This window comes from Pleurodeles waltl, chromosome 10, assembly GCF_031143425.1.
Source record: "Pleurodeles waltl isolate 20211129_DDA chromosome 10, aPleWal1.hap1.20221129, whole genome shotgun sequence".
Lineage (NCBI taxonomy): Eukaryota > Metazoa > Chordata > Amphibia > Caudata > Salamandridae > Pleurodeles > Pleurodeles waltl.
In genome coordinates this window covers 102,167,671-102,194,047 of record NC_090449.1, presented here as the reverse complement: position 1 = coordinate 102,194,047, position 26,377 = coordinate 102,167,671, and the positions used below count along the sequence as shown (strand labels likewise).

At 41.7% G+C, this 26,377-nt stretch overlaps 1 protein-coding gene across 1 annotated transcript in view; it reads right to left on the bottom strand.

Annotated features, from left to right (window-relative positions):
* LOC138261161 (cytochrome P450 2K1-like) overlaps nucleotides 1-26,377 on the bottom strand; it is a 58,895-nt gene that overhangs the window by 11,004 nt on the left and 21,514 nt on the right. The window contains exons 4-6 of the mRNA XM_069209862.1: nucleotides 25,757-25,917; nucleotides 18,674-18,847; nucleotides 11,819-11,960 (exon numbers count right to left, since the gene is read on the bottom strand). Coding sequence (XP_069065963.1) covers nucleotides 11,819-11,960; nucleotides 18,674-18,847; nucleotides 25,757-25,917 — 477 coding nt within the window. The remainder of the gene's footprint in view (nucleotides 1-11,818; nucleotides 11,961-18,673; nucleotides 18,848-25,756; nucleotides 25,918-26,377) is intronic.

The following is a 26,377-nucleotide window of genomic DNA, read 5'->3' as shown; positions in this document are numbered from 1 at the left end:
AGGCAGCTTGTGATGCATCTGGCAAGCACATGACATACTGGGAGAATGATCTCCTGTATAGTGAGCTTAAGGCTCCTGAGCCTGGTGCAACACATATGTTTCTGGTTGGTTTCCCAGTGCTACAGGGCCTTCCTACTGCGTCTGGCACATGATCTGCCTCTGTCAGGCCATTTGGCCTCAAATGAGGAAGGCTTGTTACCCAGTTCTATTGGCCTCAAATGAGAAAGGCCACAGATATGTTCTGTAGGTCCTGTTCTACCTGCCAGGTGAATGGCAAGATAGGGAGGGACGTGTAAGGCCTCTCTACAACCATTTCCTGTCATGGGCACCGCCTTTCAGAGGTCAGGCATTGACATTGTTGGGCCTCTGGACCCCAAGACACTCATGGGCAACAGATCTGTTATGAACCATGCCACCAGGTACCCAGAAGCTATCTTCCTAAGGAGTGTGACAGCACCCACGGTGGCCAGGGCACTGATGGGGATCTTTCCCCGAGAAAGGTGTTATCTGACCAGGGTACCAACTTCATGTCCAACTTCATGTCCAATTACATGAAGGCCATGTGGAAGGTGTGTGGGGTAAGCTACAAGTTCTCCACTCCTTAACATCTCCAAACCAATGGATTCGTTTAGAGGTTAAACCCAACCCTCAAGGGCATGATTATGTGTCTACCCAAACCCATGAGGCATAAATTGGACATCCTCCTGCCATGGCTGTTGTTTGCCTACAAGGAGATACTGCAGAAGGGGATGGATTCTCCTTTGAACTTCTGTGTGGGCAACCTATGATAAGGCCACTCAGTATGGTAAAGGAGGGTTGGGAGCAAGCTGCTGGGAGGGCCCCTCATGATGCGATCAGTTACATGCTGGCCCTCTGCAACCAAACAGCTCCCTTCAGAAAACCCACCCAAGAGAACCTGGAAGCCAGCCAGGAGGGCATGAAACGCTAGTAAGACCAAAATGCTACTCTGATTGAGTCTCAGCCTGGCCAAAAAGTGTAGGTGATGGAGCCCGAGGTCTACATGCCTGCTGGTCGGGGCCCTATGAGGTAAAGGATCAAAAGAGTGATGCCACCTACCTGGTGGATCTCAAGACTCCTAGGAACCCTTTGAGGGTCCCACATGTTAATCCCCTCAAACCTCACTTTGAGAGGTCTGAAATTACCATTCTCCTGGTCACAGATGATGGGGTTTAAGAGGAGAGTGAACTTCTACCCTACCTCCTATCTTCCAAGGAGCAGGCTGGGTCAGTAGAGGGTGTCAGCGTCTCCCCTACACCGACCTTAGACCTACAGAGAGACTACCACCAGTTACTGGGCAGTTTGCTTCTGTGTTGTCCCTTATCCTAGGACTCACTACATGGTGTACCCATGAGCTTGATACTGGGGGCAGTACACGTGCAAAGAACAAAATGGCGAGGTTGAGAGACAGCACTACGGAGGAGGTCTCCAAGATTCTGGTGTTAGAGGTAAATGAGCCCTCTAACAGCCCTTGGTCAAGTTCAGTGGTGTTGGTCTACAAGGCAGCCCCTCCAAGTGTCACGCCTGAATTTAGGTTTTACGTGGACCACAGTGCGTTTAATGTGGACTCCAAGACTGATGCACACCCATCCCTAGAGCTGATGAGCTCATAGTTAGGCTTGCACCTTCCTAGTTCCTCAGCATGTTTGACTTAATGTTAGGGTACTGGCAGATTGCCTTGACCAAAAGGGCAAAAGAGAGGTCTGCATCCTCTTCACCTTCGGGTTAAAGAATGTCCCTGTCACCTTCCGGGATGTGGTCAACTGGGTCCTAGCTGGATTGGAGAGCCTCAGTGCTACCTACATAGATGACATGACGTCCTTCAGTTCTAGCTGGTAGGTCCACCTCTGCCACTTTAAGGAAGTGCTTCAGGCTAAGCAGAGGGCAGACATGACTATCAAGGCCATTATGTGCCATATAGGGCATGGTTCAGTGGTCTACTTGGGTCACCCATGAGAGGTGGCACAGTGCAGCCCCTCCAGGCCACAATTGTGACCATCCTAGTTTGGGAACCCCCTAAGATCCAGACAGAGGTGAGAGCCTTCTTAGGCCTGACTGGTTATTACAGGGGATTCGTCAAGGGGTATGGCACCATTGTTGCGCCTTTGACAGAGCTGACTCCCATGAAGCAGCCAGGTCAGGTGATCTAGACAGAGGAGTGCATAAAGCTTGTGACACACTAAAGGAAGCCATGTGCGCGACACACGTGCTCAAGGCATCTGACTTCTCCCAAGAATTCTTTTGTCCAAACAGCTGCTTCCAACCATAGTGTAAGGGCTGTGCTCTCACAGCTAAATGAAGAGTGCCTGGATTAACTGTAGCCTTTATGAGTAGGAGGCTACTTCCCAGGGAATAGAAGTGGACTGCAATAGAAAGGGAAGCCTTTGCTGTTGTCTTGGTGATTTGGCACTCACTTTTGGGTTCAGACAGACCACAGGCCCCTAATATGGTTAATGCAGCTGTGAGGTGAGAATTCTAAACTCTTGAGATGGTCCATCTCCCTACAGGGAATGGACTTTATGGTGGAATATCATCCTGGAACAGACCACATCGATGAGGACGGTCTCTCTGGGTTCTTCTGCCTTAGTAAAGAGAACTTCTAAGTGGTTGGGTACCCCTCTCCACTTTCAGCTGCTGGGGGGAGGGGACACGTGTAAGCCCTGGCATTCTTGTCATGGTGTCCCCCGATTTTTCTGCCTTCTGACCTCCAGTTTGCTGACTTTATTTTTGCTGGCCGTAGGACTCTGAGCACCTTGCCACTGCTGACCAGTGCTAAGGAGCATGTGCTCTTTTCCTAAAACCTGTTACCATTGGCTTATCCACAATTGGTATCTTTAATTTACTTATACATTACATGTACCCAGGGAATGTAAATTAAATGCTACTAGTGAGTCTGCAGCACTTGTTGTGCCACCTACTTAAATAGCCTTTTAAAACATGTTCAGGCCTGCCATTGCAGAGCTTGCGCGTGCAGTTTTAAACTGCCAGGTTGACCTGGTGTCACAACTCAATCTTGTGCTCTATGCTCGGTGGGTATTTCGCGCTGGCCTCATGTCATTCCTTCTACTGTGGTGCCTTTCTGTTTTGCAAGCTGCCTGAATCTCCCCTCCTGGTAGGACTGAACAATTGAACCTCTTGTATGCAAGTTCCATCTAGTTTGCACCTGCAAATGTCACATGCCCTGTTGGGATAGGCCCCTTTCCCCTTTAACCATTAGGATGTACCATCATGCACTTAGATTCCGTTGTATTTGTTATTGTCAATTGCGGTTTGCACCTACTGCTTGTTAAGACATGCTTGTTTGTATGCAACACATGATTCTTCCCAGGTTCCTTTGGAAGCCTCCACCTGCAACACATGCTCTCCTGGAACACTTTTGACTTCCTGTATAAATAGCCCCTCCGAACTTGCATCAGAGCTGTCCTCGTACCTGTATATGGACCTGCACGAGTCTCCTTCAGATCCTGTGCAAGCAGTTTCCCTGCACTAACCTCCCAAGTCTTCTGGATCTCCTATGTTCCTATTTATCGCAAGCTTTGTTTCTGCACAATCTAGCAAGTCTTCCAGAAACCACCTGATGTTCCAATCTTCTAGGGCCTTTCCGATGACTCAGAGAGCCTGACTCCCGAGAACCCTCAGTCTCTTCACCAAGAGCTACCATTCTGTCTCAACTTTAACTTCTAGTAACAATCCGCTTACTGTCTCTGAACTCCCATAAAGTACTTCTCAAGTTAAGTACCTGATTCCAGGTTAGTGCGCACTAATCTCTGGTAGTTCTTGCAGGCCTGTCGTTTACCCCTTGCTTCTGTCATTGGATATCTTCTCTAAATCTTGATTTTCTGAATTGTAGCCCATTGACTAGGCACTGTCTCCTGAATCACCCTGTACCTCCAATTTTTTAACAAAGTGTTATTGTGTTTCCTGGCATACCTTGGGAGTGTTAACAACTCTAATCTGGAACTGAGGGTTATTAAGACTTCTAGTATATCTAGATTCTTGGGAGAGTCTCTCACTCCAATCCATGTTCCTAATACAATCTGAGAAATCTCAGCGATTCCAACCTTGTATCTCAATGCAATCTTGTTTGTAATATTGTTGTGTTTTTAAGTGTCAACTAATGTGCAGAGTTTAATCCTGCGAGTGTCGATAACTTCAACATTGCATCTAGAATAATTGTGATTTGTGTGAACGTACCTTGTTGAGTCCTGACCTATGTGCTGTATGCAGCCTCTGGAATGCTGGTACCCCTGCCTTTTGACGCTTAATACATATTTGCGTCCTGACTTATTGTAATGCAGAACCTTGGGAAAGCTGGTATCCCAACATTGTGTTCCATCATGTCTGGTTTCAATTGCAATCTAGTCTCCAAACATACCTTGAAAGTTGTTTCACTTTTGACCCATGTGCTCCCCGAAACTGGTTTCCTATTCATATTTGAATGTTTCTAATCTTAAAGATACATATCATGTACTGTGTTTGGAGTGGCATTAACTACAGGCAATGTTCTGAGTTTCTCGTGAGTGACATAACTAACTAGTACTTCCAATTCATCTTCAAAGGTTCCAAATGATATCTCTAGAGTATCTGATTCATCTGCTCCCATGTTATTAGTGTTTAAGAAACCTGTAAGTTTGAAATATTGAAGGTATTGTAAACTGTAGTGAATCTGTGCACTGTTGGTACTTACCTTTTCAGGTTGTTTTCAATGCACAGTGTTTTCAGAATAACTAGAAGTACTGATTTGCAACACCCAGCACTGACAGGGTCAGAAGATCAAGAAGTGTAGATCCAGTTTGGCAGAGTAGTTCTGTAGTGGAGCAGAGCCAGTATCTCAAGTTTCTCATTTGTTATTTTGTCCGTTCCCCCCTTCCTCCTTCTAGAAGTTGTTGGATACTAGGGTACTATCACTGGACCTGACTTCTTCTAGATTAGGGAGTGGGGGCCTAGCACTGGCTCCAGTGTCGTCCCCACGGTTTGGATCCATGGGAGTGTGTGGCACCGGGCAAGTTAACCCTTTTGTCAGGCCCTTATGTTTTTTTTTAATACATATAAGTTACCCCTAAGATAGGCCCTGGACAACCACAAGGGCAAGGTGAAGTGTATGTAAAAAACTGGAAATGTACTTTTAAGTTTTACATGTATAGGTAGTAAAAAAAAACCTTACATTCATTTTTCACTATTGCAAGGCCTTTCTCTTCCATAGGTTAATATTGAAATTGCCTTATTACATATATGTGTCATTTCCAGTTTGGAAGAGTTGGGACTCCCGAGTTTGGTGTCTCTGGAATCACAATTTAAAATTGCAACTCATGGTGAAATCAGATGTTAAATTGCAATTCTGAAAATGTAACTTTTAGAAAATTTGCATTTTTTTACTTTAAATCATCTAGTGCCTTCTGCCTGTCTCTAAATACACATCTGGGTGGGTGATAGCTGAGCTCTTGTGCTTTACCTTTAGACAGCCACACACAGCCACACACAAAGGGAGCTTAGGGATGACTGAGTGGCCATCTGCATGTTGAAGGCCCATCCTGGGCAGGATGGGAGGGAGGAGCTGACACATCTGAATGGGTTTTGTCCTGAGCCCTCACGAAGAGCTGCATAACCCCCTGTAGTGTGTCTGGAGCCAGGGCAAGACGGGCAGGGACTTTGTGCACTTCAAAGTCCTCTCTTTGAAGTCTCCCTCACTTCAAAGGCACCACTGGGTATATGAAGATTTCTGACCCCACCAAATCAGTACACTCCTGGACCTGAGGACATTCTGTCAGGAAGCAGGGCTACTGTGCTGCTGAAGGGACTGTTACTCCCCAGGACTTTGCTGGACTCCTGCTTTGCTGTGCCTGCTCTGCTGCCTGCTGCCTGCTGCCCTCCTCTCTACACCTCAGGAAACAAAGTGACTAAAGGAGCTTGCAGGTTTTCCTCCTGTTCGGAAGTCCCAGAGACATTTTGCCACAGCTTCTGGACTCTGCCAACTGGGAGTTGTACCCTCCAAGTGGTGCCAATCCGGCCCTGGGCCATTGGAAGTGGGTTCTTCAGCTGTTTCTGCAGGAATCCATGCATCGCCATCTCTGTGCCAATCGGAACGTCGCATCGCTCATAGAAGCAATGCATCCCTGCTGCCGCTGAGGATAAAGACATCGCAGCATCAGTTCGCTGCTAGGAACTGGAGCATCACCCTCAGCCCCAACGCATCGCCTTCACATCACCGGCTGCGCAGCTTGACGACGCATCATCTTCATCACAGAGAAGTCAATGCAGCACCACTGGTCTGAGTCATCTCATTGATGAATGCGCGGTTTTTATGACAACACCTCCAAGACTGCGCAGATTGGAACTGACGCATCACCTTTGTATCATCCCCTCTGCTCTGCTTCACAGAAGAACTTCAATGTAGACCCAACCCTCTACATGAGGTACTGTTACAACTGGACGAGGTTAATCCCGATAGCCTGTAGCACGACTAGATAACCCCAGTTGGTGCTTTCAGTTTCTAAGCACTACATTTGCATACATTTTCTAAAAACGTATATCTTGACTTCTACTTATTCGATTTTTGTCGTTTAGGTCTTGTGTTGTTCATTAAATTAAGATCTATTCATCTAACTTGGTGTGGATGGTTTTTGTGTGGTGTTTTCACTGTTTTACTGACTTAAGTATTTCACAAATACTTTACATATTGTCTCCTAAGTTAAGCATGCCTGCTCTGTTCGAAGCTCTGAGAGGGTGAACACAAGTTAATTTATTGTGTGTATACGACTTATCCTGACTAGAAATGTGGTTCCTGCTTGGACAGTGTGCATACCTCTGTCAGCAATAAAACCCAATTTCTAACAGTCTTGGTCATTTTTATTACAGTGAGTTTATTGGATATTCACCCAATATGTATAGCAACATCACAATACTGCATAGTTGGCACATCTACTGATTAATAAAAACATGAAGCCAGTAAACTCATTGGAATAAGAATTACCAAGACTTATTGAATAAAAAATCTTCTATCTTTGGAGATATAAACTGAAGAAATAAGTGTACCAATATAGATTAGAAGCTGGGAGTAGGGGATAATCTAACTGAAAAAAATTAATATTTCCTACTCATCACTATCAATCTCCCTTGGCAGTGCAAAGGAACATGTCATGCAATAAACGATGAAAATGTAAAATGAAAAACATAATATTTGCATATAAGTTACAGATTAGATATTATTTGAAAATCACCTTCTATTGTAAGCAACATGGTTGAGCATTATATTTTCAGCAGTATGTACAACATTTGTGACAATCAGACATCCCCAAATACTGCAATATTTGAAATGACTAAGCAAGTGCCAAAAGATAGCAGTGCCACTCTTTATCTGATCACATGAGGATCATGACCTAAATAAAAACACCTGCCTCTGAGGGAGAGAGAAAGGCATTATGTAAAGGTAGAAAAATCTTGAAAATTAATAATATAAAATAAGCATTTGCAAAATAACTGAAAAATATTACCCAACATAAAAATAAACAAGCATTACAAAGAAGCATGCAATGTAACACAGTTGAAAGGGAGGAACTTATTAGAAAAGCAAAATAGCCCTGTAAATTGTGCAGAGAGAAAAAATATCCAAAGCCACAGAAGAGCTAAAATAACATTTATACTTCAAAAAAGAGCAATAGAAAGTGGGTCTAAGGGAAAACCACACAGGCACAAAAAGAGAATCATAGTAAAGTGCCAGAAGCGTGTGTATCATATAGGAAAGAAAAGGAGGTAAGACATAACACAAAGTAAAATAAGATGTGGAAGAACAGAGGCTGAAATAGGAGATAGGAAGAAGGGAAATAGAAACAAAGTGGGAAGATCAAGGGGGGATGGAGAATGTTCCCTTTACAAATGGGGAATTGCAGTAGGAGAATGCAAAGGAAAAAAAGTAACACAGATGTGATGCAGAAAATGGGAAGGCTGACAACTACCCAAGCTTAAATAGTTCCACACATTATGTGAGAAATGTTGAATACGATCTAGTCAACATTTTATGCCTTATTCCGGAGAAAATAAATTATGAGCTGCTAATGTATATTATAATGCATCAGCTGTGCACTCCTATAATATTTTCAGATTGATCTTCTACACACTTTTAGCACCTGTGCACAGGCTGATCACGAAGATATTTTATTAATTGTAGACTATTCAGTTGACTGCTGGAAATTCTCTATTTGATAACTACGATCAGCATTTATATTTAAAAGTTGCAGGCCCCATCCCAAGAATCTGAAATGGTTTGCCTTAGTTCTTAATTTAACTCAGGGTTTGAATGGTCAGACAGTCATGTTTCACAGATAAAATTTAAAGGATTTAGTGGCAAGGAGGTTTGCACTGTTTATCCCCTTTAACACTGGGCATAAGCTCCTGTGTGTCTGATATGAGGAGTTAATCAACAGGTGGAGAGCAACACAGACAAAATCAGATTACGGACATTCCTGTGTGGCTGCTTATATTTAATTATTATAAAGGGTCCTATTTCAATATGTGGGATACTCTCTATTGAATTGGGGTTTCAGTGCTTAGGTTTCGCTGCTTTTTTTAGCTGGTCTCCCAAGGCTGAACCAAGTCAGAAAGTCAGCCCTCACGCAACCTACAAAGGAAATCTCGGAAACAACAACCAGAAAGGATATATATTTTAAGAAATCAATTTCTTAATGTTACACAAGGAAAATCATTGAATTGCTTACTATACAGGCTTTATTCATTTGCACAATGAGCAAATGAAGTTGACTTGTGCCTCCTGATATTGGTGGATCTCTCAGCTACCTTTGACACAGTCGGCCAACCCACACTCATACACACCATGAAATCTTTAACAGGATTTACAGGCACACACCTTCACTGGTTCAGCTCCTACCTTTTTTAACCAACACCAATTGTTTCACAATGGTTGCTACAGGTGACAAAAATTCCATATCACCTTTGGAGTTCCACAGGGCTTGAGACTGAATCCTACCATCTTCAGATTATACATAGAGCCGATCAATGCTCCACTCGGATAATAGCAAGGAGATTCATCAATATACCAATGGCACACAACTCTACTTAAAAGTCTCCTCTGCGTCAGAATTCCAACGTATTATGCACAGTTCGCACTATATCAAGTCCTGGATGTTCAGTGCCTACCCAAAGCTCAATACAACCAAGACAGTGCATGGACCACAAATTGAGGACCTCATTACAAGTGACCAGCGGTGCAAGCTGCAGGGCGATATCTACGAGGCCACGCAAAGCCATTTTGCGTGGCTTTACATGGCCTTGTAGATATGGCCCCCTTTCACACATTACTCTGCGTTAAAGGGGCATTCCATCAGCATTGTTGTGGGTGTTCCCATGGAATCTGTTGTATTCTCAGACTTACAAGGTTTCATAAACCTGGGAATGAGCCAATTCCTACACCTCCTAGGGGTGGCATAAGGGTCGCGCAACAACATTCTGCAGCACACATAGGAGGAAAGCAACTCCATTGATTGTTTTTGTCCAGGAAGGTGTCCCTTCCTCCACAAAAACAATCAACCTCGAAACGCAGGCATTCTTGCCTCATGGTGCAAGAGTGCCTGCATTATAGCTTGGCAGCAATTTGCGTGCCTGCACAGGGGATGGGAACAGGAATGGGCCGTATCTTGTAGATGCAGCGCAATCCTGCCATTTTGTTTTGATAACTGTCAGCACAGCAAAAAGGCTTGCAATGCTGCCCTGCGCCAAAGCTTTGTACATGAGGCCGTGAGTGTTTACTATCATGATACATAAATATTGTGCCAAAAATATTGTTAAAACAGAAATATTGAGTCACCGATTATCACTGTGAAGAATATCATATTAATTGGTATAATATTTTTTTAAATGATACAATTTTATTTAATATTATTCACTTAAATATAGTAGTTCAAAATATTTTTTTTTGTTTAATTAAGTATATATTATTTAAAATATTAATTTTTAATGGTAGTATTGTAAATATGATTGCTGTTATTTTTTGTACTATAGTTTTTAATTTAAAATGTTGTTTTTTAATTTGGTTAGTAATTTATAATGTAGTAGCAGACTGTAGGAATTGTAGTGGAATAGGGTGGAAAGTAATTTAAATGATAAATATTTTAATTTTACCCTTAATGTTGTAAATGAATATATAATTGGTTAATAATTATTTAAATCTTTTTATGGTTTAATATTAATGGTTATTTTAAAGCACATTACATTTTTTAATGTTTGATTGTTTATATTTACTGTAGTAGTGGGCTGCTAGTGTTTGGGGAAAAAAGATAGTTCATTTTCTAAATTACTAATACTTTTCTATGAATGCTAATTAATTTGTCATGGTTTATTAATTTTGTGATTAATTATGAAGTAGTCCTGGTACAATGGACACACAAGGCCCACTGTAAGAATTTACAGATGATTAGTAAAGTACTGCAAGGACTTTAAGAGCTGTTGATCAGATTATGGGGATGTTGAAATGAGTTCCCAAGTTCTGTTAAAGACCCAGTTTCATTCCAACCTTGTGCTGTTGGCTTAGCCTTGCTTGGTCCCTAAGCCCTACTGACATTTTATGATAGACTTTTGGGCTTATTTAGAGTTTGGTGGAAAGGGTAGTTTTTCAACCGCAAACTCCCACTTTGGTAGTTTCTTTTTGAAAATCAAAAACTTTTATGTGTAATAGAGTTCCTTTAGTGGTTATGCAATAGGGACACTCTGCTTAAGGTACAGAGATCTTTTCAGGGGACATGAAAATCTCTAAAGTTGCTGGACCGTAGGCTGCCAGGGCAGTGGGTACATCCTTCGGCTGGCCTGGTGGAATAGAGTACAGCTCGACAAAGCCCATGCAAGCTGTTTAGTATTTTTTTCAGGAATTGCACTGTTCCCATCGATTTCCCTTAAGCAAATTCCAATTATGTATATGTATGTCTGTTTTACTGGGGGTTATTCTAACTTTGGAGGAGTGTTAATCCGTCCCAAAAGTGACGGTAAAGTGACGGATATACCACCAGCCGTATTACGAGTTCCATAGGATATAATGGACTCGTAAAACGGCTGGTGGTAAATCCGTCACTTTTCCGTCACTTTTGGGACGGATTAACACCTCCTCCAAAGTTAGAATAACCCCCACTGTCTCTTGAGACTCGTGTCTGATTATTTTGTAGCATTGTATTTATTATACTTATATTTCTGTAGTTTCTTTAATAAGGTAGTATTTGGTTGGATTGCCAGCATTTCTTTGAAGGTTGCCGAGGTACTCAGGCTAGTTCCCCAAAGATCAAACAAAGGGAGTCTCAGGTAACATTGATTGGTCCTCATGTTTGGATTGGATTGGAAACCTGTTGCTGCTTACATCACACCTCTGGCTCTGCTAGTTGTCTGCACATTGGATGTCATGCCTTTTTTCTTGGCAGATGGATTGAATTTGTGAACTACTGGACAGAAAACAGCCCGGGGTTTGCCAGCGACTAAAGTTATGTTTTACAAAAAAGGGTTAAACTTAAGCCATTGATTTGAGAAAATTATTTGAACTCATTTTAGATATATACCCTATCATCCTGGTAGACAATAACTGCACATGGAAAGTAGCTGTAATTGTGAGTGACTGACTTCCACAAAGCGTAATGGCTATTGTTAAGCAGTTGCCAAAAACTGAGCTCATTTTGAGCTTCATGTATGTGCAGATTTTGTTGGTAGAGCAAACATAAAAACATTTTTTTTTAAAAGCAACCAGTCTGGTGTAATCAGAATGTAGTACTGATGTAAAACACCGTGCATGCTTTTATAATTCAGCTCTTACTCTGTATCTCTGGATATTTCATCATTAATAGAAGACCCCAGCGAAGAGTTGTGGACGTTGTTTCTGTGCCCGCTGCAAATAGGTCCAGTGTAGAATACTCCAGGTTTTTCTCATGGAAATAGGTGCTAGAATTTTTGGACTCCTGAAAAAAAGCACAATGCTTATAGAGTGAAGAGAGTAATTAACTCAATTGATTTCTGTGTCGTATCAACAGATATATACTATCCAACCCAAACAAAAACAATACAGTGTTAAACTTTGGTAATTGTGCCAATAGAACGTGGATGTGTTCAAGAAGCATTCAATTGCAAATGTTTCTATAATGTTTTGTTTCCAAACACTTGTTCAAAAATGAAAAGAAGACAAAAGTGTCAGGACAAAAGTTCATGCATTCCAGTTTTAAGACAAGCCTCGTATTACGGGATTTTGAAATAAAACCTTCAGAGACAAAAATGAGATTACAAGTATGCATTATATTGCCTGTTAACTGTGTACATGTCCTTTAATGCATCACATTAACTGGGGAAAAGCCTGTATCAGTGCTCTTGTCTTCTCTAGACCACTCTGCCTCCAGGAGCTTCGTGCTGTCCTGTCTCCCTCCTCTCTGACATTCTTAACTCCGTTCACAGACAGGCCTGTCAGAAGCGAGGAGCAATTACTCATCAAGATCCACACTTTTTCAGGGCCCTGAATTCATGCTCTGCCCCATTTACTAACGACTAGACTGTTAATAGCTGGGACACAATGCCCACTGGAAGAAATTGTAGCTGATTTGCAAACTTCTGCAAGGACTCTAGGAGCTGCTGACCAGATTATGGTGATACTGAAATCAATTCTTAAGATCTGTTAATCAGCCGAAGGCCCGATTTCGTCCCAACCTTGTGTGCACTTGGCTTAGCCACGCTTGGTCCTCAGGACTTACTGAATGATTATGATAGACAGAGAGGCTTCATTGGAATTTGGTGGACAGTATAGTTTTTCAACAATAACCTTTGGTAGGTTGTTTTTAATTAGCAAGGGCTTTGATGTTTTGGCACATTGAACATCGTACCCATACAGAAAAGCTGCGGTGCCTTCAGAGGTTCTGCAATGCAGATGCCTCTGCTGAAGGTGGGGAGGTATTTGCCAGGTAGGTGAAAATCACTAACGTTTGTGGACTGTAGTTACTCCAGATCTTTACACTCTTCCACCCAGAAAAGAACACATTCTGCCAAGTCCTAATTTTACAGTTTGCCTAGCTGAGGTGAACTCAGTACTGATTACACATCTGAGCTGGAGAAATAACAAATAAACCTTCGCAGATGGGTCTGGCAGTTCACCTGTGCTCTGCCGAACTTCAAGGGTTTCTTGGACAGTGGATGGATTGGGGTGCAGTAATGTAGTACTGCTGTGGCCTGTGGAATGTTCAAAGGTCAGGTCATCAGTGGGTTTGTTTGTGCATCTGATGCTGCTTATTTGAGGGTGAGAGTGGTGGACTTACAGGTAGTTGTAGACCTCCCACAGAAGTTGGCATTGAATGGGAAGGGAGTTAGGACTCACAGAAAGGTTACTTAGTGTGCCAAACCTTTTGGCACAGAGGGTGAACCTGACAATGCCACTGGGGAGGCTGGAGTGGATGTTCAGTATACTGCAGGCTTCGGAGAAAGTCTCACTACACCATGGTTATCAATGCAGCACACCATAGATGAGTGTTCAAGGGACCCTCCTTGAGTGAAGGATTGCTAAAGCCTAAACGTATCAATAGCGTCCACAAAAATACCAAGCTGCCATTTGCTGGAGGGTAAGCAGATGGGGGCATAACCCTCAAACTTAAGTTCATGGATCGGAGTAAATCCAGTGACAATCAAGAAGGAAATTCACACAGTGAAATGAAGGGTCGGTTTTCCCTACAGTTCCCATGAATGGCAAGTGTATCAACAAAGGCACATCAGAGGCACACAAAAACATATATCAAGTATATCAGAAACACACAAAACCTAATCAACCGGCGAGGGTCTACACCCTATATAATTGATGCAAAATGGAGTGAATCTAAAACAACAAATGCTTCTGTACAGTCAATGGGACAAAATAAGTAGCTGCACATCCATCACAATCAACAGCATGAGGCTGCCAGTGCATCATCTGACAGTGCACAGAGACATTTATGTAAACGTGCCAGAGGCACCACCCCACTGCAGTCTAATCCCCTCCAACCTCCCTGCCTCCTGTTAATGGCTGCTGGTTTTTCCTTTAATTATAATGGGAAAGATTAACAGTGTTGCAATGGTAACACAATGTAATGAAGGGTCAATAGCTGGTATTGAAAGTAGAAGATTTATTCAGCATCTTCATACAGAAAAGACAACTCAGCCATCCTCATCAGGTCAGCCACCGGACATTCTGTTCAAACCTAAGCATTCCATCAGAATCTCTGTATGATTATTCTGGAACTTGTTGGTGCTGACCCAGGTTACCACATGTGCCAGCCCTTATTACCACACACCTCCCTTCCATATAATAACAAATAATGAAATGCCCTTAAGCAGACCACAACTATATACATAGATTAAAACACATAACAATACACTGTAAGATACATGTGAAGATGCAGCACCATATACGAAGATTAACACACAACAAAATACTGTAAGATACATGTAAAAATGCATGTGAAAATGTTCAGGTAAGCCACATAGTCATCCAAATGTGCAGGCCTCTGTACTTTTCTACTGGACTTCCTATATGTGGTTATGTCCTCCGAGTTAGCTTTAGTATTGCTTTTACCTCCTTCTTCACATTTATCCTTCTCATCCCCTTCCCTCTAAGAGTACATTTCAGCTTCCTCCAACTTTTTTCCTTCATATACCACCACACTGTTGCGATTCCACACACTGTGGTCCTCAGGCCTAATGGCGTTAGTGAACACTTTTATAACCGTCATAGACTTCATCAACTTGGCCCCAACCACATTCCATCCTGGTTTTTAAATCATGTCCAAGTCATTTACAGTGACACTGAGTGCTTTTCATTGAACCGTGTTTTGCTGTTTTTACTCTTCATGTCTTCCTTCATCTTCTACCTTTCTATTCCTCCTCTTATCACACAAAAACCTGTTTATCCAGGATGGTTCCAGAATGGTATCAGCATGCCTTCCTCAAAACAAAACAAATAGGGATCCACCTGTGATAGTGTGGGGTGCGAATTGTATACCCCAGCCGTCTTGGATACTTCATCTTTCCAATTAAGGCGACTGTTCTCTGCTAGAGAGATGGATTCTTTTAAAAGAGGATTGAACTTCTCCACCATCCCATTAGATTCCGGATGATAAAGAGCACATTTCTTATGTATAATGCCACACCCTTGAAGAAAACTTTCCATCTCCCTGGACACTAATTGCACCCCATTATCTGTTAACAACGTTTCAGCAAGATGCTCCCTTGCAATAAGATCTTTCAAGAAACTGATCACGTGACATGTCTCTATGCCCAGAGAAAAACATACTTATGGCCATCTGGAAAGCAGATCCATTACAACAATAACATAACTCGCATGACCTTCCCCATGGATGGGCATCAAAATATCCAGTGCTATGTCTTTCCACCGCCCATCAGGGCACTTCTGAATCACCAACGGTTGAACCCTGGGCTTGATGCTTTTCTCACTCAAAGCACAATGTATACATTCTCTCCAAGTATTCAGCATGTAGATCCATTCCAGGCCACCAGTATGTTGAGTGGACCCTTTCCTTTATTTTCGAGATACCTATGTGACATTTAGGTGCTTTATCCTGCAATTCTTCCCTTAATTTCACAGGAGGAGGTCCCTCTCAACAACAAATCATTGTTAGAAGACAATTGGTCTTTAACATACCAGAAATCTTTACAATTCACGCCACCCTGTTCTTTATGGTTCCAGTCCATACAAATTAGATCCATCACCTTTTGCAATACTTCATCCTCCTTCGCTGCTTCCTGGCATCTTTCCTCAGAAATTATTTCACAATCAACTTCACAGACAAACTCTGTGGGATCACTTGTGGCTAAATCAGAATCTTGTTCTATTCTTGTCTCAGGCACTAACCCCAATAAGGTATCCGCTATCACGTTTTCTGCTCCTGGAATGTATCTCACATCAGAATTGTATTCCTGTAAACTCCCTACCCATTTTGAGATTCTAGCAGAAATAGTGCCAATTCCTTTTGATTGGAAGATTTCCTACAAAGGCTTGTGATCAGCCCTCATGACAAACCCACTGCCCCACAAACAGTTCTTCAATTTTTTGATTGCCCAATGAACAGCAAGCCCCTTTCTGTGACTGTGTATCTACATTCCACCCCATGTAGACTTCTTCAGTTGAACATTATAGCATTTTCAGGGCCACACTCTCCTTGTTGCAAAACTGCCCCAGCTCCTTGAGACTGGTATCTGTGGAAATAATCAAACTTTTATTGAGATCAATTTTTTTTATTTTGGGTGCCTGTGCCAGTATAGTTTCTAGATCATTAAAGACCCTCTCACAGTCAGAATTCCATGGAAAATTAGCTCCTTTCTTTAATAAATACCTTGCATTGGAGCTGACTTCAGCAAAATGTTGGGTGTACGTATTATAATAATCCACCATTCCTTGAAAGTGCATAAGCTCTTCCTTAGTAGTCGGAGAAGTCATGTTCTGGATGGTGTTGGCAAGCTCCACTTTGGGAATCACTGCTTCACCTGTTATGGCATGACCCAGGTTTAAATGGTTTTAGTGCCAAACTTGCATTTTTCCAATTATATGGGAAGATCATGATCACTTGGTCTACACACAATCTGCCTGACTCTATCATTATGTTCTGCCTCATCTTTTTCATGCACCTCTATGTCATCTTGGTATACACAAACACCATCCACCACAAGCAATGTTTTCCCTTTGCTCGTTGGACGACTGATGCTGCAGTTACAAGACCAAAAGGAAATCTGGCATACCTGAAAGTTCTGAATGGCGTTATAAATGCAATGAGGTCTTTAGATGACTCATCTAATTGTATTTGATGATAAGGCGAAGTAAGGTCTATAGGGCTAAAGACCCTCGCTCCTCCTATCATCACTGACAACTCTGAAAAATTGGGAAGAGGATATTTGTCAAACAGCACACATCTAGTTAGTTGTCTGAGATCTACATTTAGCCTTAGGCACCCATTCGGTTTTCTGGCTCCTATGACCGGAGCAAGCCATGCTGTCCCTTCAACCTCCTCTATTATTCCCTGAGCTTTCAGTTTCTCCAACTCAGCCTGCATGTCTTCTCTTACAGTTATGGGAATACTATGCGCACCTTGCTATAATAAGGCAGTGAACCTGGAATCCACCTAATTTGTTACACTATCCCTTCATGTAGTCCAAACCTTCTCTGGGAACAGGTGGAAATTCATTAAAATCCGAATTCAGACAGTTTCTCTTCACCTACCTCCTTCACATCCTTAGTTTTCTTTAAAATGATAGAGAGAGTGCTTTTAGGATCCAGCATGACACCCAAATCCCTTGGATGTAGGCATGAATCTATATACTCCAACCCTCCTGAATACTTCATCTTTCCAATTAAAGTGATTGTTCTTTGCTAGAAAGATGGTTTCTTAGAAAACACGATTGAACCTCTCCACATCCATTAGATTTGGGATGATAGAGAGTACATTTCTTATCTATAATGCACACCCTTTCTTTCCAGGTCCCTTCTAGAGACCTATATCTTGCCAGAGGTATACCGCCCTTCATGTTCAGTCAAGCCCACAAAATAACTGTGTAATTCAAAAGCTCCCCCCATAAGCACAGAGTTTAAAGTCAGGATTCAATAAAGTCACATCCTCATCAGCCACTGGTCACTGTGCTCCAACCTAGGCATTCCATCAGAATCTCTGTATGATTATTCTGGAATGGGTTAGTGCTGGCCCAGGTTGCAACATGTGCCAGCCCTAGTTACCACAAACAGGCTGCTGGTGGACATCAGAAAGATACTGATTATATCCCAGCCATGCCAGTTGGACATGCAGGGCTCCCATTTTGGATTTTTATCTGGCAGACACCCCATGAAAAACTTGGACTCACTCCTGCACTCCTGTGTATGCATGGTACTGCTAAGGAGAATTCCAGGTACTGCCTTTTTTGGGTGAAGCCCTGGAATCCTTAAAATTACCTTCCCTTGGGGTGTGCAATCACTCTCTCAGCAAAAAATTGAATCCTGAAATTTCCCTTATGAAGGTGGCAAGTGAATCACCAGGATTCCCATTTTGCCAGGGGTGTTTGCACCCCTTGAGAAAGGTAAACCTATAAAATACCAGCATGTCCTCACAGTGCATGAGTGAAGAAAGTCAACAGCCCCTCCCTGTGGCAGAGCTATCCAGGGGTAGTAGGCAGACAAGAGGGGAATATGCAGGCACTACCTGAGCCCATTGGCAGAGTGGACAGGGTTACTACTTACTCAGAGCTGGCAGGCCTCACCACCAGCCTACACCTATACTTCAGCACTGTGTGGCTCTGTCAGAACCAAGCAGCGAGTTCCACCACATTCTGACACAGTGGGTCGTGGAAAGATTACTGGCAGAGATGCTGGTAGATATCCCAACATCTGATTGGGGCATTCTGTCTTGCGTCACCACTTTGTAATTGGTGGGTGAGAAGCACAGGAGGGACGTTGGTGGCTGGGAGGTTACTGTGGGCCTCTACCAATGTCTAAATGGACAATGTCTGGTTGGAGGCCATACCAACTAAAAAAAAGGACCTAAAACTCTAGAAGATCTTTTGTGAGGAAGACCATGTAAAGTTCTGCATTTGTTGGCAAAAAATCAAGCAGTGTAAAATGCACTAGGGCATCTGTGGTACAATCATACATAAATGTACACACCTGTTCCTGCTTCAGTAAGTATGCATCAATGAATCCTGTGATGTTGTTCGCATCAAATTCCATTTTGTGTTCTTTGAAGAAACCCTGAAAGAAAGCAATTTGCTGATCCGTGTTTCTTTCCACAGTCTTCTGAGCCCCGAGTAAAAACCCAAGTTTGGGAAAAAAATTAAACAGCTGTAAGAAAGAAATGATTATTATTGAATAAAACTGAATATTGAATGTCCCCATACATAACCAGCTTGTTGCCCGCATCACATTGTTCTTTAAACTGCAGCTAACTTTCCTAGTAGTTTTAGCCCGTTTCTGTCCAAGGTCAGCAGCCTTGACATCAACATGTCCTAAACCAGTGGTTCCCAACCTGTGGTCCGGGGACCCCTGGGGGTCTACGAAGCCTCCTCAGTGGGTCTGCAACTGCATAGAAAATTAAATATTATTAACAGATTAGGTCCCCAGCTTTCAGTAATGACTCAGTAGGGGGTCCCTGGGTTCCAGTAATGATTCAGTAGGGGTCTCCGGGTTCCAGTAAAGATAAAGTGGGGGTCGACACATGTCAAAAGGTTGGGAACCACTGTCCTAAACTATAGCTCACTGATCTGATATTCCCAAATATCCTTGAAGTGCCGAAATGATTGGTATTAATTAGATTCAACCGTTATTTTGTTTTAATATTCATGTACAAGTGCCAAAAACATTGCATGAATGCCATTTTTTGCCTTAATATACATTTTTATAAGTATAGATAAATACAGTACAAGGATTATAAACTGATAATGTGTTTTAATGAATCATGCAGATTAGAATGAAGCGTACACCTCAGTTTTACTTTAAAACATACTCTTGTAAGCTATGTTTTCCTGACCCGGGAGTAAGATTCACCTAACAGGGAGGATGCCAGGTTAAATATTTTCACACAACAATATTATGTGATTAGTGACCACATACATACTTTTAAGATGAAGGAAAGGGCAGGGAGATCACCAGGACATGACATACCCCTGAACTGGCCCTTTATAGGGTGGAATGAGAGGAGCTGATGGGGATGGCCAATGAAAATTATCATCCTTGGCTAAAGTATGTCGAATATTGGCTATACACTTTAGGGTTAAAGAACCATTAAGATAACTAAAATGGTATATCTACAATGCTTCCGAAAGCGCAATAATGGTAATACATCTCTGAGCAATGGCCCGTGAGGGCAGAGGAAGATGTATTAATGGATAGATTTCTGAATTGTAGAATGACTATGAAATTTGAGCCATAGTTGGATAGTGTCTTTTCCCCTTATGCTAAATTTCTCTATGTTAACGTTAGGCACCTTACTGGTTAATGCCTTTACTATCAAATTGACTTTCAAAGGGTAATAACTCTGACAACTGCCCCTTCTGTACCATGTAATTGAATCTGAGGAGAATTTAATATTTTTTTGCCCACGGTAAACGCAGATGCGAAGCAAGTCGATTCGCCCGATATGCTTAATTTTGGGTATGTGGAATTATATGTTACATGATTTGATTTTTGCACAGAACATGGATGATTAGGATAAGGAAGGTCGCCGTAACAAGGACCTGTGGTAAGTAATAATTTTTTTTTTTTCAAGGGAACATTATGGTCTAATATATGAATTAAAATTGATGTTACTGTCAATCCACTGTTTTTTTCTTTCTTGCGATTTATATTTATATGAAATTTAAGGGATCATACACATAACATAAAATATTGATGTAAAAGGTTAAAATGCAACAAAAACGAATATTTTAGTGTAGTTCACTCCTTTGTATAGGTTACTTCAATGAATACAGTGTTGACTCTAGAAATATACTGGCTAGCCCCTTCTTTCTTTTATATGATCTCGAGTGATGTATTTGCATTTATTATGTTTTTGCATATGTTTTATGGATGATGACTTATCTGAAATAGACTTTTATGATGATGATGACAGGACTAAGGGTGGGCATGTGTTTGTGGTGTCTGTATTTGTGAGTGGCTGTTTACTTGCAAGTGTCTGTGGATGTGTAGTGTCGGCTACAGTCCATATGCATGCTCGCTTGAGTTTGGGTTGTCCATGTACATGCATGCATTGGTATATTTGTGTGGGCGTTTTGTTGTGTGCCCATTGTGTGCATGCCTGTGTATGTATGTACGTCGATGGTGTGTGTGTGTGTGTTTGTATTTGTGAACGCACGTGTCTGTATATGTGTCTGCGTGTGTGTTTACATGTCTGTGTGGTGGTATATGTTAGATTACCGAGTACCAAACTATTGTGCTAAAAATAACATAGCCGGAATATTGACGCCCAAAATATTGAAAGTATGTATAAGTAAGTATAGATTCACTCTTGCTAACTCCACATCTATGTACCTTTAAAAAAAGAATATATATATATTTATATATATACATATGTATATTCTTTTTTTAAAGGTACATAGATGTGGGACAGTAAATGCATACTCACCTATATACACGTACCTTTGAGATATTTAGGCAAGTGGATATTCCTGCTACGAAATTGTTTGTAGAACAAAATTGAAAACTCTATATTCTGTATGGGATCATGTGGAGGCTTTTTAGGACTCACTGTTTTTTTGTTACTGTTGAGGCAGCGTAGCTCCACAGAGCAAGCCCATAAATGTGCTTCCGAACATTAGCATTACTATCCAAAAAATATTTCCGGCTGCACTGCATGTCATTATAAACACACAACTTCACCACAGTAAACTCACCTGCTACGAAGGACACGGGTAATTTTGCTAGGAATAAACCATCCGTGCCAGAGAATAAGGCCCTCTGTTCAGAGCGGAAAAGGAGAACACTTCCAGAAAATATATCTAAATAGCTAAGATAATTTCCCCAACTGCAGCACAATCTAAGCACAACCAGAGAGAATTGGCATTTAAAGGGATTGTTAACCAATTGGATCGTCCCCTTGAAGTTCTGGGAGTTTCGAGATTTGTTTTTACAATATTATTGTTTCTACCACCTATGGTGATGAAAAGGATAATGTCCATCACTGATCATTATTCACATTGGTACTTATTAGTGTTGCATCAGACTAAATGAATACATTTCTACAGCAGAACTAAAGCACCATGGCTGTCAAAGACGATTGCACGCTCTACATGTGTTTTCACAGATATCCCAAACTCTGACTTTGCACATGTATGTGTTGAACATTAAAGCATTTTGCCAAGACAAACTATAATGATAATGTTTTACTAACAATATGTATACCATTCGGTAATGTCCATTCTTTGCTTTGGAAATGTGTATAACCTTATTTTTTATTGTTTAGTGCGACTCCTGAAGCTGTAAATGTGTCTACTAAACATAAACTTCAAGTGCCCTAAATGCCAGACTCTTTTGAATACTAAAAATCAGACACAACTCTGGGCAGAAGGGCTTTTTGTTTTATCAGATGGCTGTTTTTTGCAATATGTTAACCCTTATCTCAATAGCCATTGAGAACTAGTTTTCCCTTAGAAGGACAGTGGAAATTGGCATTAATTATCATAAGGAGTCATTTGTGGTGTATGAGCATTCTTCAACATCCACAAGCTTTACCAACAGTTGCAGATGGAAAATAAATAGGCCTCCCTCACTCCCAATGTCTAGCAGCATTGTCTAGGGCTCCATGCAGGGCCAAGGATTACTAACTTATATGTGGGCTCCAGCAGCGGTAAAGGGTGACTATCGCAGCACCCAAAGCTTTTTCAATAAGGCTACAAAATGGCCTCACAACTAGCTGAAAGACCACCTCAGGTCGTGGGTCAGTCCATATGCAGGTGTTCTTCTAATAAACATATCCTGCCCTACCTAACACCTTTCTTGGGTTAGTCCTGCTTTTCTGTTCCCATAGGCCACTAAAGAAACTCTTAGCTAATTCATAAGTGTGCATGACTAACATGGAAAGCCCAGTCATAGAATGCATAACTAAATCTTGATGGAATATATAATTATATTCCAGGAACATAGATGTGGAGTTAAGAATAATATATTATTTACCTACATGCACTTACACTCTCGAAATTTTGGTCTAAGATATGTTGGTTATGATATTTTGGAACACAAGATGTTGCTATAGAGCATATTTTCACACAGAATCTGATGGCACACAACTCAGAGGCTGATTGCACCCATTGGCTGAGAACATCCCCATCTGCCTTCAACTCTACAATAACTTATCATAGTTTCCCTAGAGATTCCTCAGGCCCACATATTTTGTACAGGATCTCCTCTATGACAGTGTGGCTTTTCCCCATTGCCCACTTATTCAGTTGTTTGAAATCACTGGGGTTCTACAACCCATTTCAGCTCAATTTCAAAGACCATATCAACCCTACAAATTCACAAGTCAGACCTGAATGAAAGAACTCAAGGTGTGTTCCCACCTGTGATAAAGACAATGTCAATACAGAATTTTTGCTTCTGCTGAATATACTTATATATTTGCACCCTAACATTCACCAGTCTGTACCCGCTACCTAATCACTGGGTAGAAAATTACAACCTTCCAGGGGGGATTTGTAATTGTCACTTCTGTGTCGTGTTGGCCATTACTGGATTTGCCCTATCAGTTCTTATTACATTTGTTACAGCTAGAGTTCATGGCTTGAGTTTTTTTTATTTTCCGTTAATGTTGGATCAGTATGAATGTAGAATGTTAACAACAGGAGAGTCTGTGCAGTAGAAAGTATGTAGGAATTTTCTATGTTGTAAGATTGTTAGGGCACTGAAATCTTGGATGCTCCATTAAAGGAAATAGAATTGGAGAGAGTCTGTAATGCCTGATATATAAATAATTACGCTTTACCTTTCCCCTGCTTACCTTTCTGTTTTATCATGTACAATTTAAAACATTCTGGGCCAGACGTACGAAACATTTTTCCAGTGCAACCAAAAAATGCTTTTTTCTATGTACCAGAGCAAAATGCGACTCTGTAGCTTGTTTACTGAATTAGGGGCCGGATGTAGCAAAGGGTTTGCGCCTCGCAAACGGCGAAAATCGCCGTTTGCGAGGCGCAAAAGCCTCTTTGCTATTCAGAAATGCATATTGCGAGTCGGGACCGACTCGCAATATGCATTTCAGAATCGCAAATAGGAAGGGGTGTTCCCTTCCTATTTGCGATTCGGAGTGGAATGCAATTCCATTTGCGACCGCCTATGCGGTCGCAAATGGAGTCGCAGTTACCATCCACTTGAAGTGGATGGTAACCTACTCGCAAATTGGAAGGGGTCCCCATGGGACCCCTTCCACTTTGTGAATGGACCCACAAATATTTTTTCAGGGCAGGGAGTGGTCCTCGGGACCACTCCCTGCCCTGAAAAAATACCGAAACTAAAGGTTTCGTTTTTTTTTTTAAGTGCAGCTCGTTTTCCTTTAAGGAAAACGGGCTACACTTAAAAAAAAAAACTGCTTTATTTAAAACAGTCACGAACATGGAGGTCTGCTGACGACAGCAGGCCTCCATGTTTGCGAGTGCCTAGACTCGCTACGGGGCCGCAATTAGCGACCCACCTCATGAATATTAATGAGGTGGGTCATTGCGACCCCATAGCGAGTCGCAGTCGGTGTCTGAGACACCGTACTGCATACCAATTTGCGAGTTGCAAATTGTGAGTCGCAGGGACTCGCAATTTGCAAGTCGCAAATTGGCGTTTTGCTACATCTGGCCCTAGATTTGCTTTTGTGATTCGGTATTAGGAAGGGGCATGTTTAGGCCATCCCTTCCTAATACCGAATCACACTGGCAAGTAGGAAGGTTTGGCAACCGTGAATGCGGTCGCAAAACATTTGCAGTTACCACCAACTTTAAGTTGACTCCTTCTGCTTTGTGAATAGGAGTGTAAATATGTTTTCAGAGGAGGTAGTGGTCCCACGAAATGAAAATAAACTTTTAATTTTTTTGTGTGAAATGCATCCCGTTTCCCTTTAAGGAAAACGGGCTGCATTTAAAAAAAATATATATATTTATTTAAAAGCAGTCACAGACAGGCCACCATCCCTGTGAGTGCGGCCATTCCCAATGGGGTCGCAAATTGCGACCTACATCATGAATATTGATGAGGTAGTTCCATGTGACCCCATTGGGAATAGCCAAATGTATCTGAGACACATTTGTTCATTTAATTTTGTGAGTCTCTGATTGCAACTCGCAAAAAGTCCCAATAAGAGACTATCAAAATTAAATGGACACACATCTGACCCTCTATTCCCAGTGTGTGGAATGTTCTGATAGTATTATAGGCCTTCTGCCTCGGTCCATACCAATTCTTATAGGCCCCTTCCCCTATTATAGGCCCTCACCTGTGGCTCAGACCTTTAAATCAAGGATAAGGCTTTCATCAACTACTACGCGGCTATGCAATCGTCAGTAATGTTATAATAGTGAAGGGTCAGTTCTCCATGGTGGGAAGGAAAAGCGTCTCAAATTTATCAAGATGTAAGAGTAGTAGTTTCTCAACAGGGATATTTTTTTCTTGAGGTGAAAAAAATGGTGCCATTACACAAAGCAATCACATATCAGCAGGCACAACCACACACTATGTACAATTACACTAGAAGTAATACCAACACAAAATCACAGCTAATAATTCACTAAACCTTTCTTGATGAGTAGCGGGAAAGTTGCCATTGACACAATTTTCACAGCCTAACCTGGAACATTTTGTGAACTGCAGAAACTCCTACATTTTCTCCCATATAAGGATGTACACTATGGGTGGAAATGTACAATCCTCTTTCGTGGAAATGACCCTCTGAGTACAGGAGAGTGTTGGGTAGTTTTGAGGAGTGAACATTAGGAACAGACAGCATGGATGAGTGAGAGAAGATCAGGGAATTTTCTAAGAGCCTGAAGACGTATATTGAACTAAATAAGATTGAGCCCAAGAATGAATGACTATTAACATTACAGTCAAAACCTGGTGGACAGAAGAGACTATAGGGCACCTTTCAGATACTTTTATCCCAAAAGTCGCTTTGGTTCCAAAGAATGTGTGCCTTTGAAAAGTATTTTAAATGCCCCTACATTAACGTACAAAAAACTGAACATAAAAATTATATTGAATGAAGAGACTGATAGTTACCTGCACCTGAGGAGCACCCAGCAGTCTGACATTTTCAGCAAGGAGATCGATCAAAGTCAGAAATGTTGGATCATCATACTGGAACCTCTTTCCAAATATTATGGAGCAGATGACGTTGGACACAGCGCTGTTCAATATAATCCTGGTATCAAAGGGTTTTCCTAGATTTCAAACAATAAATATCAGAACCTTAAAATACTTTAACACTTTGAGCATATTAAATCCTGATTTTTGTCTGTCCCTCTGTCAGTTTCACAAGCAGGGTTATAGTTTTTTCACTGAAATTAATACTATGTAAATGTCTATGGATGCTCTCATTCAATACGGGCAGAGGCGTCGTGAACCCCCAGCTCTCACAACAGAAACAGGGGGTGGTGTTGGCACTAATGCAGCTCTGCAGACAAACAGAACAGAGATCAGGAATGCAAAGCCAGTCACAGTAAAGGATGCCCAAAAGGTGAAATGATGAGAGAAAAAGAGAGTGAATGGGCAGAGGTAGAGGGCAGTGTAGCTTCCATTGGTGAAGCTGGAGAAGTGGCTCTGGGGCCCAGGGGCCTGAGGGATCCACTGAAAACAGATTATTTCTGTATGTTGTAAGTCATATGGCGCTGGGGCCCATTT